Consider the following 18276-nt stretch of genomic DNA (forward strand, 5'->3'; position numbering starts at 1 on the left):
GTCTTGGAGAAATTATTTAAACTACCTTTGGGCTGTGATTCTTCATGTGTAAAATTAGACTTCAAATTTTCTAGGAATTACTCACACATACAACATCAAGTACAAGGCAAGCATATTTTAGACATTAAAATAAGGGCAGTTGTGATAACTACTATTATTGCAGACTTTCATATATACCTCCAGTTTGTTATGTGGACGATTCTGAGGCCTTGTCCCATTGTTTTCAAAACTCTGACAGCTGCATCCAGTTGTATCCAAAAAGGAACTCATAATGAAGCTTAACCCTACAGCCTCTAACTTTCATTACATCCTTCTAAGGCCTGCTCCAAACATTGTATTCATAGTTTTCCCTTGTTTGACTTATCATAATATTACCTTCAGGTAGGTACAAAACTTGAACACACATCAGGTTGTTCGTTTAATCTGTATGCTGTTCTTTGCTTTGTTCCCTGTATCTAGGACAGTGCTAGTGCCTCAATGTTTTACAAAATGCTTAATGAACCAAAAAAAAATTTTTTAATGGTATCTTTTTTTTTATTTTATAATTTAATTTAATTTTACATATCAGCCACGGATTCCCTTGTTCTTCCCTCTCCCCCTCCCCTTCCCTCCAGCCCACCCCCCCATTCCCATCTTCTTCAGGGCAAAGACTCCCCTGAGGATTGAGTTCAACCTGGTAGATTCAGTCCAGGCAGGTCCAGTCCCCTCCTCCCAGGCCGAGCCAAGTGTCCCTGTATAAGCCCCAGGTTTCAAACAGCCAACTCATGCACTGAGCACAGGACCCTGTCCCACTGCCTGGATGCCTCCCAAACAGATCAAGCTAATCATCTGTCTCACCCATTCAGAGGGCCTGATCCAGTGGGGACCCCTCAGCCATTGGTTCATAATTCATGTGTTTCCATTCGTTTGGCTATTTGTCCCTGTGCTTTACCCAACCTTGGTCTCAACAATTCTCGCTCATACAAACCCTCCTCATTCTCGCCAATTGGACTCCTGGAGCTCCACCTGGGACCTGGCCGTGAATCTCTGCATCCGCTTCCCTCAGTCATTGGATGGGGTTTCTAGCACGACAGTTAGGGTGTTTGGCCATCCTATTATCAGAGTAGGTCAGCTCTGGCTGTCTCTCAACCATTGCCAGTAGTCTATTGTGGGGGTATCTTTGTGGATTTCTGTGGGCCTCTCTAGCACTTTGCTTCTTCCTATTCTCATGTGGTCTTCATTTATCATGATGAACCAAAAATTTTGCTGCACTTTGTTACAAGAAAATAAACTTATGCATTTAGAAAAAAAAAACAGCTGGCTCATTTGGTTGGAAAATATTTAGCCCACTGACATAATGAGACAATGAAGTGTACTTTGTAAACTGAAGGCCAAGTATGTAACACAGTATTACAGATGAAAATAATGACAATTATGATGGCTCTGAGGAAATGTTTCTCATACTCACTACAGCTGCCACTGGAGACCAGATGATTATGGTTGTGGGGAGTGTCCTAGACATTGGAAGACACCTAGCAGCATCTCTGGCTTTATCCACTATGTGCTAATAGCAAACTTCCCAGTAATGGCAGCCAAATATGTTGTCTGACATTGCCAAATGTCCCCTAAAGGAAAACACCTCTGAATGCCCTAGGGCATTGCCTTCAGTGTCAAAAGATATACAGATGGCCACACATCATTCATGCTAAGGCAAGAAAAGGCAGGCAAACATTTAGAAAAGTTTTCAATAAGCAAAACAACCTCAGTTAACCTGAAAATCCCATTAACCCCATTCTTTGAGTGCTCTATTCCCTAAGCTTTCCAGATAACAAAAAAAAATGTACAGTACATTCTATTTTCTAATTTGTATGCTAAGTTCAGCTCATTTTCCATCTCAACAGCTAAGTACAGAAATCCAGTTCATGGGTGAAGGATCATCCGCTTTGCTTTTGCCATCTATTTTAAGTGACAATGGTGCTACTGACCTGGAAGTTTCAAGTGTTTTCATCCCCTCGTTTTGACATTTTAACTTTGATATTGACAACTACTCCTGTTTTATCTGGCTACAAGTGAAATATAACCCCAAAAAAAGGAACATAGTCTAATTAGCAGTGGTTCTACTGTATGTAATAAAATTGCACCACGTTGTTGATCATTTAGAAGCATGCATTCTGGCCATCGCACTGATTGTATAATTGAAAAAAAAATGCCCCTGAATAAGTAATATTTCTTGTTTCTTCTTTCTGCAGGTTGTGATCCTGGGGAAACATTCAAGAGGTTATCACTACATGCTTGCTAACCTGGTAAGAACAAAAAATGGTTCTAGTGCCCCTGGGCAATATAGACCATTTAGTTTGTGTCATCTATAATCAGCTGTAAAGGAAATACAGGAAGCACCTAATGTGTTCTCTAGATGCTCAGAGAAATAAATTCAGTAAATACCCAAACCAGCCTATAGTAGCTTTGTATTCTATTATGCTGTCTTTTTCAGCAGCAAAGCTATCTTCTTTTCTTATTTAAAAGATAATTTGAGTTGGGTCTGGTGGAACTATCCTATAATCCCAGCTACTTGGGAGGCTGAGGCATGGCCAGAATTCAAAATTTTCCTGTGCTGCCGAGAAACTTCAAGGTCGTCTTGTAAATATAGTGAGATCCCATCTCAAAATAAAAAACTTTCCAAAAATGGCCCAGGAAACAGCTCAGTAGGAGAGTGCTTGGCTAGGAAGAAACAGGCATTGGTTTCCATCTCTGACAGCACAAATAATAACAATGGTAATAGTAATTAGATAGAGTCCCTCACTATTCTTAGATTCCATTTGGATGTTAACTGTTTTCATTATGTTTGAGATGCAAATCAAGAGACAGAGGATAGAAAAGATGACTCCCAATAAATCCAAATGCACATGCACACCAATCCTCAATTTGTGCTGTCAGAGGCTAAACAAATCTTTTCAAATCAGATACAACATGATGTACCTTTCTACTTACGCAAAACACAACCTGGATCTATACGTTCAAATGTCTCATGCCTTTAAAATCCATGACATCCAAGAAGCTAGTATTCCATCAAGGTCACCCCATACCTCTTCTTATTCTGAAAGGACAACTTGTTCAGTGGGTAACAAAATGGCTTATAAATTAGAAATTCCTGTTTGGTAAAGATCCTATATAATACTGTCTCTACAGAATGAAAAGGTGATGTCAAATTATCACTGTACTGTTAAGAATCTATTAAATTATCACAAGTCCCAACCATAGTTTTGTTTCATTAGCACAACAAAATCATGATCATTATAAAGCTCTTAAACCAAAAGAATAGTAGCAATGGTAAGTGATTATTGTAATTGTGCTTTTAGGTTTCTTAAATTAAGGCAAACATCTTGTTTTATTTACAAATACTTTTAAATTAAAAAAAAAAGAAGCCGGGCGGTGGTGGCGCACGCCTTTAATCCCAGCACTCGGGAGGCAGAGCCAGGCGGATCGCTGTGAGTTCGAGGTCAGCCTGGGCTACCAAGTGAGTTCCAGGAAAGGCGCAAAGCTACACAGAGAAACCCTGTCTCGAAAAAAAAAAAAAAAAAACCAAAAAAAAAAAAAAAAAAAAAAAGAAATGCTACTCAAGCCTCTTTCTTTTTTTTTATTTTGCAATACAATTCAGTTCTACATATCAGCCATGGATTCCCTTGTTCTCCCCCCTCCCGTCCCCCTCGCCACGGATTCCCTTGTTCTCCCCCCTCCCGCCCCCCATTCCCACCTCCTCCAGGGCAAAGCCTCCCCCGCGGACTGAGATCAACCTGGTAGACTCAGTCCAGGCAGGTCCAGTCCCTTCCTCCCAGGCCGAGCCAATCAAGCCTCTTTCTTAGATAGCATCCAAATGCTATTAATTTCTGATTTAGTGTACATCTTCAATAAGCTCCTCAAAGTGGAGCACTTCCATCCAATTTGAGGATAAATGAATTGATTCTCTTAGAAAAAAATTCAGTCCTTAGTTCATATATAAAAATACTCAATTTGGGTTTTAGACAACTGATAAGTAAGGGATGTTTTGAGTCAATGGAAGTTAGACTAGGGTATGGCAAGAAATGATGGATGCTGCACCAAGGTACCTGAGACAGTTTTGATGAGTTTTTCAAGTTCTTTCTAACCAATAGTCTGCTTTCCTTCTTCCATTTTCCTACCTTTATCCCTCTCGATTTATCTTTCTTCAGCCTTATATGTTCCATGAGGCAGTTAGATATACAACATAGTGTTTAAAATGTGGGGCTTTATGTATTTACTGACAGTGCATGAGGCGATTCTAGGTAGTATTTACTTAATGAAAACTTTTGTCCTTAACAAACATTAAGAAATAAATATAATTAGAACATTAAAACCAAAGTTTTTCAGCTATTACCTCACATGGAGCTACAACAGATTTAACAAAAGTGAAATAACGGTTAATGTTCAAGTAAACAATAGAGTCTGGTTTCTTCATGAGTCTGCAAACAATAGCTATGGTTGTGCGTAGTTGACTGAAGTTTGAGAAAGAATATTGAGTTGAAATTTAAAATGTTTTGGTCTGCTTGAGTAACCATGGAGACCCCAGTTTCCTTACTGTGGATGTAGAGGTGGGAATAGAGAGGATTTCTCCCATGTGTTGGGTGGGACCCTTGGGATTAATGCTAAAACATAATTAGAAAGGCAAGATATTTCTTTGGAGTGATAGCCATGAAAGACAAGGAAGAGAGACAGTAGTACAAAGCTTCACTTCAGACCACACTATACATCTGATGCCACTGAAGAAAGGAAAGAGGGAGACTCACCAAGAAGAGCCCCAGACTATAGTGTATCTCTGAGAAAGTCTTGGCCAGAAAAATTAAAAAGTCCTTTACAGAGACTGCAAATAACAAGTCATTTCAGCCTCACTTTGATCAACTATTGCCTGGTAGAGGTCAAGGAAGAACATGTCTTTCTCTTGAAAGCTAAGGCAGACCTTGATGGCACCTGAAGCTAGAGGCTCATTAGACTCCTTGAGACAAGTTCTGCCTGAGAAGATTTGAGCCCATTCATGTCAGTGATTGTTTCAGTTGGTGTAAGATGACCTAAAGAGACACTTCCTATTCTAAAATTCCAGCTAGGCCTCCTTATCCCTAATAAAAATCTTTCAGATATGCTTTGCTTTCAATGTTGAAATCCAGACCAGACCCCTCCCCCCCAAAAAAATAGCCTGCAGAGTGATGGAATAGCAAGAGAGAATTGCTATCTAGCATGGTGGTACACTCCTGTAAACACAGGAGTTACAAGGTACAGACAAGAGGATTTCAAGTTCAAGGTCATCTTAGGCTATATAGCAAGACCATGTTGTGGGTATAATGAGAAAGGATGTAGCTCAGTTTTACAGTGTTTAGCTAATATCCATAAGGGCACAAAGGGTTGAGTATGATCAAGAGAGAAAAAGAGACAGACAGACAGACAGACAGACTGACAGACACAGACACACAAAGAGAGAGCAAATGAAAAGCAAGAGAAAGCTAGAGCAAAGGACACAGAGAGACGATGAAAAAAGATTACTACAATGTTCTAGAAATGAATGGTGAGCTGAATCTGGAGCACACAATTCAGGATAATGAGACCTTAGGGAGATGCCTCCTACAAGAACAAGCAAAATCTGTTCCTTCAAAAAGAAAGTAATGTGTAGTATCATGTCAGTGTGAGTCATGAAAACATGAACTCATTCATTGTGCTTTGAGCTGCCACTTTTTCCTCTAGTGACCTTCTTTTCATTTGAACTCAGCCATGTAGGTTCCCTAAGTCCCAGCACTCTATATTATTTGAGCAATAGATATAGAAACTGCTACTCAACTCTGATAATAATAATGAAACAGATAGTCCCTATCATGGTTTCCAGAAGATTTAAAGCACATAAAAATACTCCAAACACCTCTAGCAATGACATCCACATGCAGAGTAAAGCAAAACTATTTAGAAGCCATTTGGATGGTCAAAAAAGGAAGTGGAACTAAGATGTTTCCTTCCAAGATGAGCCATCTGGCCTTTCAAGAGGAGCCAGCTGGGTGAAAACTGAGGATGTGTATATCCTTGGGGGAACAAACTCTAGTCAGTCTTGGTGTTACAGCAGCTCAGAAGCACTCCTTTCTTCTACAAATGCAAATTCAAGAACACTCACCCTCCCTGACCTCTTCTAATCACCTGCACCATAGCACCAAGCGGCCTGTTTGATCCTGAGCTCTACATATCTATCAAAGATTTCTATGTCCTTTTACATAAACCTTCTTAGAGACAGTCCTAAAAGGAGAAGGTAGGAATTCCATGAATGCTTCAACAGAGGCCATTCACAGGTCAGTGTGTATAGGATAAGTGGGGGGGAAAGGTGCAGAAAAGCGTATCTTGCTAAAATCTCTGGGAGAAACAAAAGATTCTACCAGGAATACAAGCCAGAAATGTGAACTGGTCAGGCTAGAAGTAGGCATTCCAGTTAAGGAGGTCTCTTTAGAATTCCATATCCATTGGTGGTGTCTTTTCTTGCTAGGGGCTGTTCTGTAATTAATTATTTTATCCTCTAGAAGAGTGCTGCTGCTCTGCTCTAGGCCCTGTGGGTAACTAATTTGTATGCAAACTGTCAGTCACGCAGCATCTCTTTCCCATATGGCAGGGTCCTAAGTCCGGACCTTTTACACTGTATTACCAAACATATCAAGTATCATGATTTAATTTTTTTACATATGCTGACAATAAGATTAAGGATTCACATCATGAGTGAGATAACCCAGACCCAGAAGGACAAACATGGTATGTACTCACTCACAAGTGGCTATTAGGTGTACAGTAAAGGATAACCAGGCTACAATCCACAGCCCCATAGAGGCTAGGTAACAAGAAGGGCCCAAAAAGAGATGCATGGAAATCCCTGGAAAGAGGAAATAGAAGAGATCTCCTTGGTAAAATTGGGGGTGGGTGGGAACATGACAGATTGGGTTGGACAGGTTGGGGCAGGACAGAGTGGGAGAGTAATAAAAGAGGTATCTTGATAGAGGGGGCAATTTTGGGGTTAGTGAGAAACCAGTTACCAGGGAAACTCCCAGGAATCCAAAAGGATGACCCCAGCTAAGACTCCCAACAATAGTGGAGAGGGTACCTGAACTGGCCACCTCCTGTAATCAGATTGGTAAATACACTAATTTTCATCAGAGAGTCTTCATCCAGTAGCTGATGGAAGCAGATGCAGAGATCCACAGCCAAGCACTGGGCCAAGCTCTGAGAGTACTGTTGAAGAGAGGGAGGAGAGATTGTACAACCCAGAGGGGTCAAGGTCATCACAAGAGAACCCACAGAAACAACTAACCTGGGCTCATAGGAGCTCACAAACTCTGGACTGACAGCTGTGGAACCTGCATGGGACCGACCTAGGCCCTCTGCATGTGCGTGACAGTTGTGTAGTTTGGTCTGTTTTATGTGGCTTCTAGAAGTGGGATTAGGACCTGTCCCTGGCACTTGAGCTGGCTTTTGGGAACCTATTCCCCGTGTGGATTACCTTGCCCAGCCTTGATGCAGGGGGAGGAGCTTGGTCCTGCCTCAACCTGATGTGCCATGCTTTGTTGAAGTCCATGGGAGGCCTGCCCTTTTCTGAAAGGAGCCAGAGGAAGAGTGGATAGGTGGGGTATAGAGGGGAGAGAACGGGATGAGAGGAGGGAGGGGAAACTACGGTTGGGATGTAAAATAAATGAAAAAATTTAATTAATAAATAAAAATGTAATATTAAAAAAAGATTAGGGATTGATATAAAGGATGGAGGTAGTATAGTGTAATGCAAACCGAAGCACTAGCCTATGAGCTAAGAGTCAAATTTAAATCCTTAGAATTCATTTCACTAGCCATCTCTCTGCACCTATTTATTAATTTGCAAGATGGAGAAGAGAGACCAGATCACTATTTCCCAGAACGTGTTATTTGCAGAAGCAAGTGTCAAGTAGTTCATAGCAAAACCTCTTTAGAGCTTATTGGTTTTGAATTTATATTAAATATATATTAAAAATAACTATCCCATAAAGTCTGTGATTTCACAGACACCAATTTTTAGAACAAAGCATAAATCGCTGTTGAAATCTCAAAAGTACAGTCAATGTAAAAAAATATTAGGTAAATTTTGGCTCTGATACAGAGTTCAACAGAAAAATGTAAAGGTGGCATATTTAAGACTAAAATGTTAGAATACTCCAAGGTCACTTCTAGTTTTGTATTTCTTCCTTCTTAGATGTCACCCAGATTGACTGTGAAGGACAGTGTGAACACAGCAACTGGGTGGGTGCTACACACATAGGTAGAGGAGCAAAACCAGAGGTCTGCTGTCCTTAAGGCAGACTGAAGCATTAAAATCAGTCCAGATGGGCAAAAGCCAAGCGGACCTTGAGTGCCCTTAGCCACCTTCTAAACAGAGATGAGGGTCCGAAGAACTAATCAACATAGCCCAGTTGGTGATACAAGACAAATTAGATCCAGGTTGAAATGATCCAAGAGCAGATGTTCAGGACACCCCAGAAATCAGGCCAAATAATCCAAGTACTTGAGGTGCCCAGAGGAAAACACGAGCCATAGCAGGACACACTCAGTGCTGCATCCTTTAAGCACTGCTTTAGAAGACCTGACAGTTCCCGGGTGTTGGGGACAGCTACTGACCCTGCAAATAGAAGTGAGGTAATGTCAGCTGTCAGTGGTAGAGAATGTCAAGGACAGGCAATCAAGCAGGGTATTGTGAACGGGGCGAAAGGGAATCGGAGTTAATGTTTCCTTGACTCCTCCCTGCTGTGCTCCTTATTTGCTGTGCTTCTTATTTTCTTGCCTGCCACCTTCTCAAATCATTTAAAAAATCAGGAAACGGACCCAGAAAAGATACTCCACTTCAACTTGCCCAAAGTATTACAGACAATCTGTCTGTGAAGTGACTTGGTCTTCCCACGCAAATCACCCGTGCATCTCAGCTTCACAAAGGGCACATAAGAGTTTGTGCAAAGATGGGCTAGCAGGATGCCTCAGTAGACAGAGGTATTTGCCACCAACTCTGATAATCAAAGTTCCATCCCTAGGACCCATGTGATCGAGAAAACAGACTTATAAGGGTTGTCCTTTGACCTCCATGTATATGTAGAGATATAAAAATATGAAGCACACACTATAGATTTATGAGAATGAAGTGATCAAAGACAAAAGAGCTTTCTAAACAAGAACAGGAAGCTGAGCATGGCATGATGGGCATGTAGTCTGAGCACTTAGGGAGTGGGTGGAATAGAATGCTTAGAATGAGATGCTGACTCAAATTAACAAACACAACAAAAACAAGGAAAGCTTTGTGAATCTGAGTTTTAAAGCTGTCCCAAAATGGAGTGCATCTGAAAAAGCATATCATATCCCACTACCTCTCTTGGTCTCTCACTCTTCCCTTCTATAGCTCCCCGTCCCCTTTCCCTCTCATTGTCTCTTTTATCTACATCCCCATCACTCATATAATAGCATGTTAGGAGATTTGGGGAGAGAGATATTAAATGATACCAGTTTTTAAATTTTACTAAGACAAAAGTTACCACTCATAAGGTAGAATGCAGAAGTACACCCAGGAGTAACCTAGGCTTGAAGAAATGACTGCTATGCTTACCAAATCTTGGAGTGAACCTAAGACAGAAAAGAACCTGCTTTGTTTCAAGAGAAAGCAAATGAGGTTGAGTCAAGCTGCTTGGCTTGCCAATACTAACTAGTCCCTTCTGCTCCCTTCCCCTTCCAGGTCTTCCTGTTCTGTTCTCTGCTTTCCCTTTCCTTTGTTCTCCCAATTGTAATGTTCTATATAAAAATTCAAATGCTCAAAGCCACGTGTTGTGATCTTCTCAGCAGATGGCATATAAACACAGAGGTCATTGGGTTGGAGCCGGGGTTTGTAGGCAAGGGAAGTGGACTTAGGGGGAAAAGCTGCCACTGGTCCCAAGTGCCAGGAAGCACAGTAACGTCCCCTGGGTATACAGCCTCTCTGGTGGCTCAGGATTCAGTTTCTTCTTAAAACAGAGATATAATACAGCAGACTACCAAGAAACAGAGGAATGGGGATTTGTCTGAAGTCTAACCCTCTATCATGCTGCTAAGAGCCACAAGCATTAGTCAGCTTAAAGTGGACTACTTTAGAAACTCATTCCTCTGCCTCCAAAATGCTTCCCTGTGTCTCTCTGAATCTCCATCTCTTCCCTCCTTCCTGCCTGAAATTTACAACAAAAGATCACCACCTAGCCAATGTTTTAAGAAGATGAGTTGGTAGAATTATATCTTCTCTCCCAGGCTTCTCAATGCTGTCTCTAAAATAGGGCTACTTAGAAGATTTACACAGGTGTTCTATGATTTTATGAGGTTATATCATAGGTTGAAAATATCATAACTTGGTAATGTATTTAGTAGCCTAAGCTACTGAATTCCATAGCTGAGCAACACAGGACACCGTAGAACATGGTCATTTACTCTGGCAGCTACATGACTGAGTAGGAGTAGCTCACTACCTCTGCCAAGGATCACCGCACAGTGTCATACCACTAGCCACAGAATATATCAAAACTTAAAATATAGCTTGTAACAATGCATAACAGCTTTGCACAATTTGAAGACAAATAAAAATATTAACTTGGACCATCATCAGGTGGGAACTGTGGAAATGTTAGTAATTCAAAGTAGAACCTAGTTTATTAGCTCCTCTGCCAGTTTTCCTTTTGTTCTGGCCACGGTATCATCCATGATAGATCTTCCTGATGTTTTAACGTTAGCTCGTTTTTCCCTTTTTCTTCTTCCCAAATTCCACACCCCCACCTCTGCTATGTGGAACATTCAGCTCTTTAGATCTGAATCCATGCTTTCTTTAGAGCTCACCTTTGGGGTGCCAGCAGAACCAAAAGTCTGTTTATTTACTGAAGAACTGAAGAACTAGAACTAGAAGAACTAGAGATTGGAAACAGCAATCCATTGTATGTGTTAAGTATTGAGTAGAGTCAGTACTCCACCAGTGCTTATTCTTCCTCTCCTTTTGCTTATTTTATTGCTGTTTTATCCATTTTCTTCTTATGTCAAAACATAAATGCTTCAGTACATATCTTTTTTAAAAAAGAGAGCTTCTTAACTACTTACAAAGATGAACCCATTTATCCCAAATATTATAGTCCAATAAAAGCGCAACAAAAATAAATTAATTAAAAATGAAATAATCAAATGTAGACACATCAAATATAATTCTAACATTTTAGTATCATGTTCAGTAGACATTAGCCAAGTCAAGCCGCTACAAAGATTCGATTGGTGGTAATTCCTGTTTCCTCCCTTCTATCATCTGGCTGGTAACATTAGGTCAACGAACCAGCATTAATCTATACACATTTGGTGTAGTATAACCCTAAAAGTATACACAGTCTCTTTTTTTTATTTCATTTCTAGTGTATAGGGGTGGGGTGGGAAGAGCACACATATGGAGATCAGGGGACAGCTTGTGGGGGTTGGTTCTCTCCTACTATCATGTAGATTCCAGGTATAGAATTCAGATCATCAGGCTGGATGGCAATCACCTTTACCCACTGAGGCAACTCACCAGCCTCAAAGGTTAAATGTGTGTGTGTGTGTGTGTGTGTGTGTGTGTGTGTGTGTGTAATTTTAGTGCCCCAAATTGCATTCACTCCACTGCAAAGAAGACAGAACACCATGTCCTCGAGAAACTTATAATCGTATTAATGAGATCAGTCATGCCTAGCTATGGTAACTGGCCTAGAGATAGACAAAGAATGAAGAGAAAGCATAACATGAGAAATCAGTACTGCTTATACTGTAGTCACAGAAAATTTTGTAGAATGTGACGTCAAAAAGATGCTCTAAAGGCCTTTCTCCACTAACTAATGGAAGCAGATTCACAGATCCACAGCCAAACACCAGGCTGAGCTCCAGGAGTCCAGTTGAAGAGAGAGAGAAGAAGGATTCTATGAGCAAGGGGCATCAGGATCATGATGGGGAAACCCACAGAGACAACCAAACCAAACTAGTGAGAACTCATGAAATTTAGATCAACAACTGTGGAGCCTCCATGGGACTGGACTAGGCCCTCTGCATACAGGAGATGGTTGTGTAGTTTGATCTGCTTAAGGGGCCCCCTGGCAGTAGGATCAAAATCCATGCCCGGTGCATGAGCAGGCTTTTTGGAGCCCATTACCTATGATGGGACACCTGGCACAGCCTTGATGCAGGGAGAGGGGCTTGGACCTGCCTCTACTGAATGTACCTCTGTAGCATGAATCTTAGAGAGTCTTATTAGTAAAATCAAATGCGGGGCCAGTTGTTGGGGTGAAATGCTGGATGATCAGAGAGACAGAACAAGCCACAGCTACCTCACCTTGCCAATTCCTCAGCTGGTCCTGTTTCCTCAGACTGGAAGCTTCTGTGTCCTCATCCCAATGGCTCTCAGCTGAACTGCTGCTCGAAAGCCTGAATGCTTAACCAGCCAAAATGCTTAACCAGGCCAAATGCTTATAGTTTTTGGTCCTCACGCCTTATAAACCTTTCTGCTTTCTATCACCACTCCCTGGGATTAAAGGCTGCTTTCTGGGATTAAAGGCGTGAGTCACCATGCCTGGCTGTTTCCAATACGGCCTTGAACTCACAGAGATCCAGAGGGATTTCTGTCTCTGGAATGCTAGGATTAAAGACGTGTGCTAACATTTTCTAGCCTAAGTATCTTGTGGCTTTTCTGTTCTCTGACCCCAGATAAGTTTATTAAGGTACACAATATTTTGGGGAACACAATACCACCACATACCTCCCCATGGGAGGACTTAGCTTCTTGTAGGAGGGAGGGGGAGGCTGGAGGGGACGGAGGAGGGAAGAGGGGGATCTTTGATTGGTATGTAAAATTAATTTAAAAAATTCTTAATAAAAAAAAGATGCTCTAAAGGCTTAGAATGATCCATTTACCTGACAAAACAGGAAAAATCCATCTAAACAGAACATCACATGACAAGATTCTGATCACCATGTTTTCCCTGAATTGACAAAATGCAATTTTATCTCGACTAAAGCAAGGCTTTACTAGGCCAGTTAAAGAGCAATAGAAAGTCATTGATGTGTTTCAAGTAGGGGAGGGACATGATCTGATTTATGCCTTGAAAATTATCAGAGAAAAGTGGATGAATTTTACAATAAATAAATCATACCTGGGTAAAGCTGTTAAAAATAAAATAAAAGATATCAGAGGCTATTTCCCTCACCAGTAGCAGTTATAAAGTCACAATTACTTTTTTATCCTTATAAATAGCTCCAAATGGACTGAAGTCCCATTGGGGTAGTGACCATGTATGATATGGCTCACCATTCTAACCACTCAGAAAATTTCAGAGTATATTTGGTGATTGGATTAGAGAATAAAAGAGCTAGTAAACAATTCAAGTAACCTGTAATCAAGTGCTAATTGGTATGGTATAATCTTTCACTCTTTGCACTAACCCCACCCCCACCCTTGTGGGAGAACTGATCTGCTTTCCATTTCTTTCATTAGGAATCTGGTAACTTAAGCTACCACAATTACTTTGCATTTCTGTGTTGAAGCATTACCCCCGAATGAACAATTCAAATAGCACTAAAGACAGAGTCAGTTTCATGCAAATGATAAGATAGATTATTGGTTGTCCTTGGCAGCCTACCAAGCCTACATTCTACTGCTTTTCTCTTCCCTCCAGCAGGCCACTTTCCTATATCTCACCCATGATCTATTATCAATTTAGTAAAAGTCACCTGACTTACCTTGTGCTCGTTTTTCTCTACGTACAAAAGGTACCATAAGGACAATTCTATGTGCAAGAAATCTTTGTATAATATCTTAAAAATAAATACTCTAAAAGTAAGCCTAGAATGAGTTTATTTCCAGGTCTAAGTTATCCATACTACCTGAAGGAAAATTATTTGCTTACATGTAAATCAATAGAGATTAGATAATACCAAAGTCATCTGAAACTTTTGAAGTTTGAAGGGACAGTCTGTGTTAAATGTCAATTGTTGAAACACCAGATTTGTGAATAATGGGCTTAGAGAATTAACCAAGGACTGTTTGCAGGACCTTGAATAAACTTCTTAGGCACAAAGTCATGGCTCATCTTATACAGCCGAATTCAGATATGAACAACAGTGCTCTGGATCAGAAAGATACAATATGATAGAAAGGTGATACAATTGATGAAATCTAGAATAACTTACAAATCGAAATGAGTATTTTCACTTCTCATGTTTCCAGGGAATATTTCCATCATTGCAGAGGCAAATAGCCAGATGTACAGATATTTAATACCTGAAAAGGAGAAACGAATTTCCTTTTTCATTTAAGAAAATTTTTTATTCATTTTACATACCAACCACAGATCCATTTCTCATGCCTCCTCCTGCTCCCTCCTGGCCTTCCTCCCACCCCCATCTTTTCCTCCAAAAGGGTAAGGGCTCCCATGGGGAGTCAACAAAGCCTGGTACATTGAGTTGAGGCAAAACCAAGCTCCTCCCCCTTGTATCAAGGTTGAACAAGGCATCCCACCATAGGTAATGGGTTCCAAAATGCCAGCCCATGCACCAGGGATAGATCCTGATCACACTTCCAGGGGCCCCTGAAACAGACCCAGCTACACAACTGTCTCCTGGATGCAGAGGGCCTAGTCCAGTCCCATGTAGGCTCCACAGCTGTTGCTCTAAATTTCATGAGTTCCCACTAGCTTGGTTTAGTTGTCTCTGTAAATTTCCCCATCCTGATCTTGACCACCCCCCTTGCTCATAGAATTCTTCTTCCCTCTCTTCAACTGGACTCCCAGAGCTTGGCCTGGTGTTTGGCTGTGGATCTCTGCATCTTTCTTCCATTAGTGAAGAAAGGCCTTTAGAGCAACTTTTTGATATCAAATTTCTACAAAATTTTCTCTGACTACAGTACAAGCAGTACTGATTTCTCACATTATGTCTTCTCTTCATTCTTTGTCTATCTCCAGGTCAGTTACTGGATGAAGGCTGTATGATGACAGGGTATTCACCAATCTGATTACCAAGTTAGGCCAGTTCAGGCACCCTCTCCACTATGGCTAGGAGTCTAAATCCGGATCGTCCTTGTGGATTCCTGGGAATTTCCCTAGCACCAGATTTCTCCCTAAACTCATAATGTCTCCCTCTATCAAGCTATCTCTTTCATTGCTCTTCCACTCTGTCTTTCTCCCAGCTCGACCATCCCCCATCCCTTGCCCTCTATTGCCCCCCCCCCATTCCCCAGTTTACTCATGGAGCTCTCATCTATTTCCCCTTCCCAAGGTTATCTATGAGTCCCTCGTAGGGTCCTCCTTGTTTCCTAGCTTCTCTGGAGCTGTGGGCTGAAGTCTCCTTATCTGAAAAGGAGAAAAGCATTTTAACTCACCCTGTATATGAGCACTGGATTCCTTTCAGTCTATCTCTCAATCGCTTCGCTGTGCAAAGTTCACTGAGACAACCAAAGGAAAAGATACCGCTGTGGCAATTAGGCAAGTAGCACTGATTTTGATGTTTAGTGTAAGCCCACAAAAGTAATTGAGTATCTAATCATGAGTTGTAATTGGTAAAATCCCCACGAAATAATAAAATGGGCTTAACAGAAATTCCACTTAGTACAACAGGGACCTTGGGATCTTGGAGTAACTTAGCAATGACATTGTAGAGTGAGTATACAAATGTACTTATTGTACAGAAGGGAATGTGAAAATAAAGAGAACAAAAGTCCATAAGCGGTCATCAAAATGTGCAACAGCCCAAGAAATCATTAGAGAAAGAGGAAAAGAAAAGAAAAAAGAAGAAAAAGGAGTCCAATTTTTGGTAGACAATACAGCCAAAATTGATATAGAGCTTTCTTAGTCATTATGTTGCTAATTGAAAAATGTTCATAAAGATCTAGAGAAAGGATAATTCTTATACATGGTTGGTGGGAATATAAATTAGCACAGCCATTTTGGTAAGTGATAAGGAATTTCCTCAAAAAAAAGAAACTCTAAAAAATAAACTACCATGTAGCCCAGCATTGGCACTTCCGGGTGTACTGATGTTCCTTGACTTGGCAGACTTTACCTCCCAATGAATGCATCATAAATTGAAAATACAGTAAATCAAAACTGCATCTCAATCAAGCCATGTCAGTGGCAAGGACTTTATAATCCCAGATTCTAGAGAAACTGAGTCGGGTTGATTGTGAGTTCCAAGTTATCACAGGCAACATAGAAAGAATTTGAGGGAGGGAGTGGGGAGAGAGGAACAGAGATGGGGGAGGGAAGATGCATTTAACATACATAACTCACTGAACACTATAGCTTGGCTCCACAGCCCACTGAAGGTTCTGCTTGTTTACCCTTAATGGAGTGCCTGACTGGGGATCATGGCTCACTGCAGCTCCATAGCATCCTAATAGTACCATACTGCATCCTGCTAGCTCATTTGTTCATATAATTGCTCACAAACTGAATTTTTGTCTGTCATCTCAGTTGAATTAGTGTTTTGCTGAGGCTTTGGGAGGAACCAGGCCTCAGTCTGTAAAATGCAATGGAGTATATCTGTTTATGCCTGTAGTTGTATCTAGGAATTTGTGAAAGAAATCAAATGATAGAGATAGATGGAGAGCTAAATATCAGGCAGATTCTACCATCTGCCAGTACTTTCCTCTAGCTTCCTTCTTTGCCCCGTTACTCTTTACCCTTTCATTTATTTACCTATTTCAGTTGTTTTTTAACCATTTCTGTCATGTAAGATGTTTTACAGAGGTCTGAGTAAGAATGGCCCCCATAGGCTCATATTTGAATGCTTAGTCATCACAGAGTGGAAGTATTTGAAAAGGATTAAGAGGTGTGTGTGTGTGTGTGTGGCCTTGGAAGAAGTGTGTTTCAAAAGTCCGTGTCAAGCCTGGTGTCTTTCTCTTGGCCCACAAATTAGGATGTAACTCTTAGTTACTTCTTCAGCACCATATCTGCCTGCTAGCATGTTCCCCACAATGATGATAACAGACTAAACCTCTGAAACTGTAAGCAAGCCCCCAATTAAATGCTTTCACTTACATGAGTTTCCCTGGTCATGGTGTCTCTTCCCAGCAATAGTAATCTAAGCTAAGACAACATTTGTATACAAACTTGAGACTGGTGTGTTGGCAACTCCAAAAGAAAAATCCAGTAAAACATTGTAATAAAGAAAATGCCTTAAACATGGTGATATTTTAAGTAACTAGTAACCAGCAGCCAGCAAGCTCTTCCTCGGAGACATGAGCCTAAACTTCTAACACTAACTTTAACACCTGTATTTTCCTTTATATACTTTAGGTTCTCAATGGACATTTCCATGGTGTCATCATTTTCAGAGGTTTAAGTGAGACTTGAATTCAATATTCCCACATAATGTTTTCAAGTGGCCAGCTCACAAAATGAAATCTACAACTTAAGAAAAAGTGAAATGTCTTGGAAAGTTATGATAGGAGGCATAGCAGAATCGAGAACCTGCAAATATCTCCTTCCATACAAAAGTAGTCACCCAATAGTCCCCTTGGAACATACATACCCTCATTCTTTACCACTTAATCTTGGGATGTGGAGTGGTTATTGTCGTCCCATCACTGTCCTTGATGAAGTTGTTGGGAGACACCTATCTCAGTTTTCCATAACCGGTGAATTGTGTTTACTCATAGAAGCTACAGAATGCAGCAACATGTAATGGAAGTGACAGCATGCTTTGGATCATGTTAGAGGGCAAGCAGGAGTCTGCCCAGTGCCGCCCAACATTAGTGCCGCTCTCTGACCTTCCTCCATTCTGCCCATGACCTCCATATATTGGTGTTTCCTGCTTTGCTTCTGGTTATTGTTGTCGCTTCTTTGACACTGTTTTATTTATAGAGGTTTGTCGTGGGACTGGGAAAATAGTCCCACTCCTTTAGATGATCAGGAGAAATCAAACTTGAGAGAGATTTGTGAGCAAGTAAATTAGTAGTGCCGGCTGATTTGATAAAATTGAAAAGTACAGCAAGATCCAGTCAGCTGCAGCACATTATAGAAAGTGATTCCACTTGGATTATTCTACGCCTTAGGACAAACCTTGCCTTTAAAAAATCCTTCTTATATTATGAATGTAATTTTGGTGACCTCTTTGCTGAAGTTGCCCATCTAATCTCAATTTTCTGTACCGACAGGTTGTATTTGTGCATGCCACCCATAAAATCTAGCATACCGATGAAAAAGTAGCAGGCTTTAGGCCATGTCAGAAGAGGAACAGAAAACCTAG

The 18276-nt window shown here is 40.9% G+C and overlaps 1 protein-coding gene across 7 annotated transcripts in view; it reads left to right on the forward strand.

Moving 5' to 3' along the window:
* The window catches only part of Gria3 (glutamate ionotropic receptor AMPA type subunit 3), a 277312-nt gene that overhangs the window by 162513 nt on the left and 96523 nt on the right, over positions 1 to 18276 (forward strand). For all 7 annotated transcript variants that reach the window (XR_008218287.1, XM_052738461.1, XM_052738452.1 and 4 more), the window contains one exon: positions 2229 to 2282. Coding sequence is in view for 6 of the 7 variants with exons in the window: in XM_052738461.1 (XP_052594421.1) it covers positions 2229 to 2282 (54 nt within the window). In the remaining variant the exon portion in view is untranslated. The remainder of the gene's footprint in view (positions 1 to 2228; positions 2283 to 18276) is intronic.

The sequence above is a fragment of the Peromyscus californicus genome, unplaced genomic scaffold, assembly GCF_007827085.1.
Source record: "Peromyscus californicus insignis strain IS unplaced genomic scaffold, ASM782708v3 Scaffold_10__1_contigs__length_136768540, whole genome shotgun sequence".
Classification (NCBI taxonomy): Eukaryota; Metazoa; Chordata; class Mammalia; order Rodentia; family Cricetidae; genus Peromyscus; species Peromyscus californicus.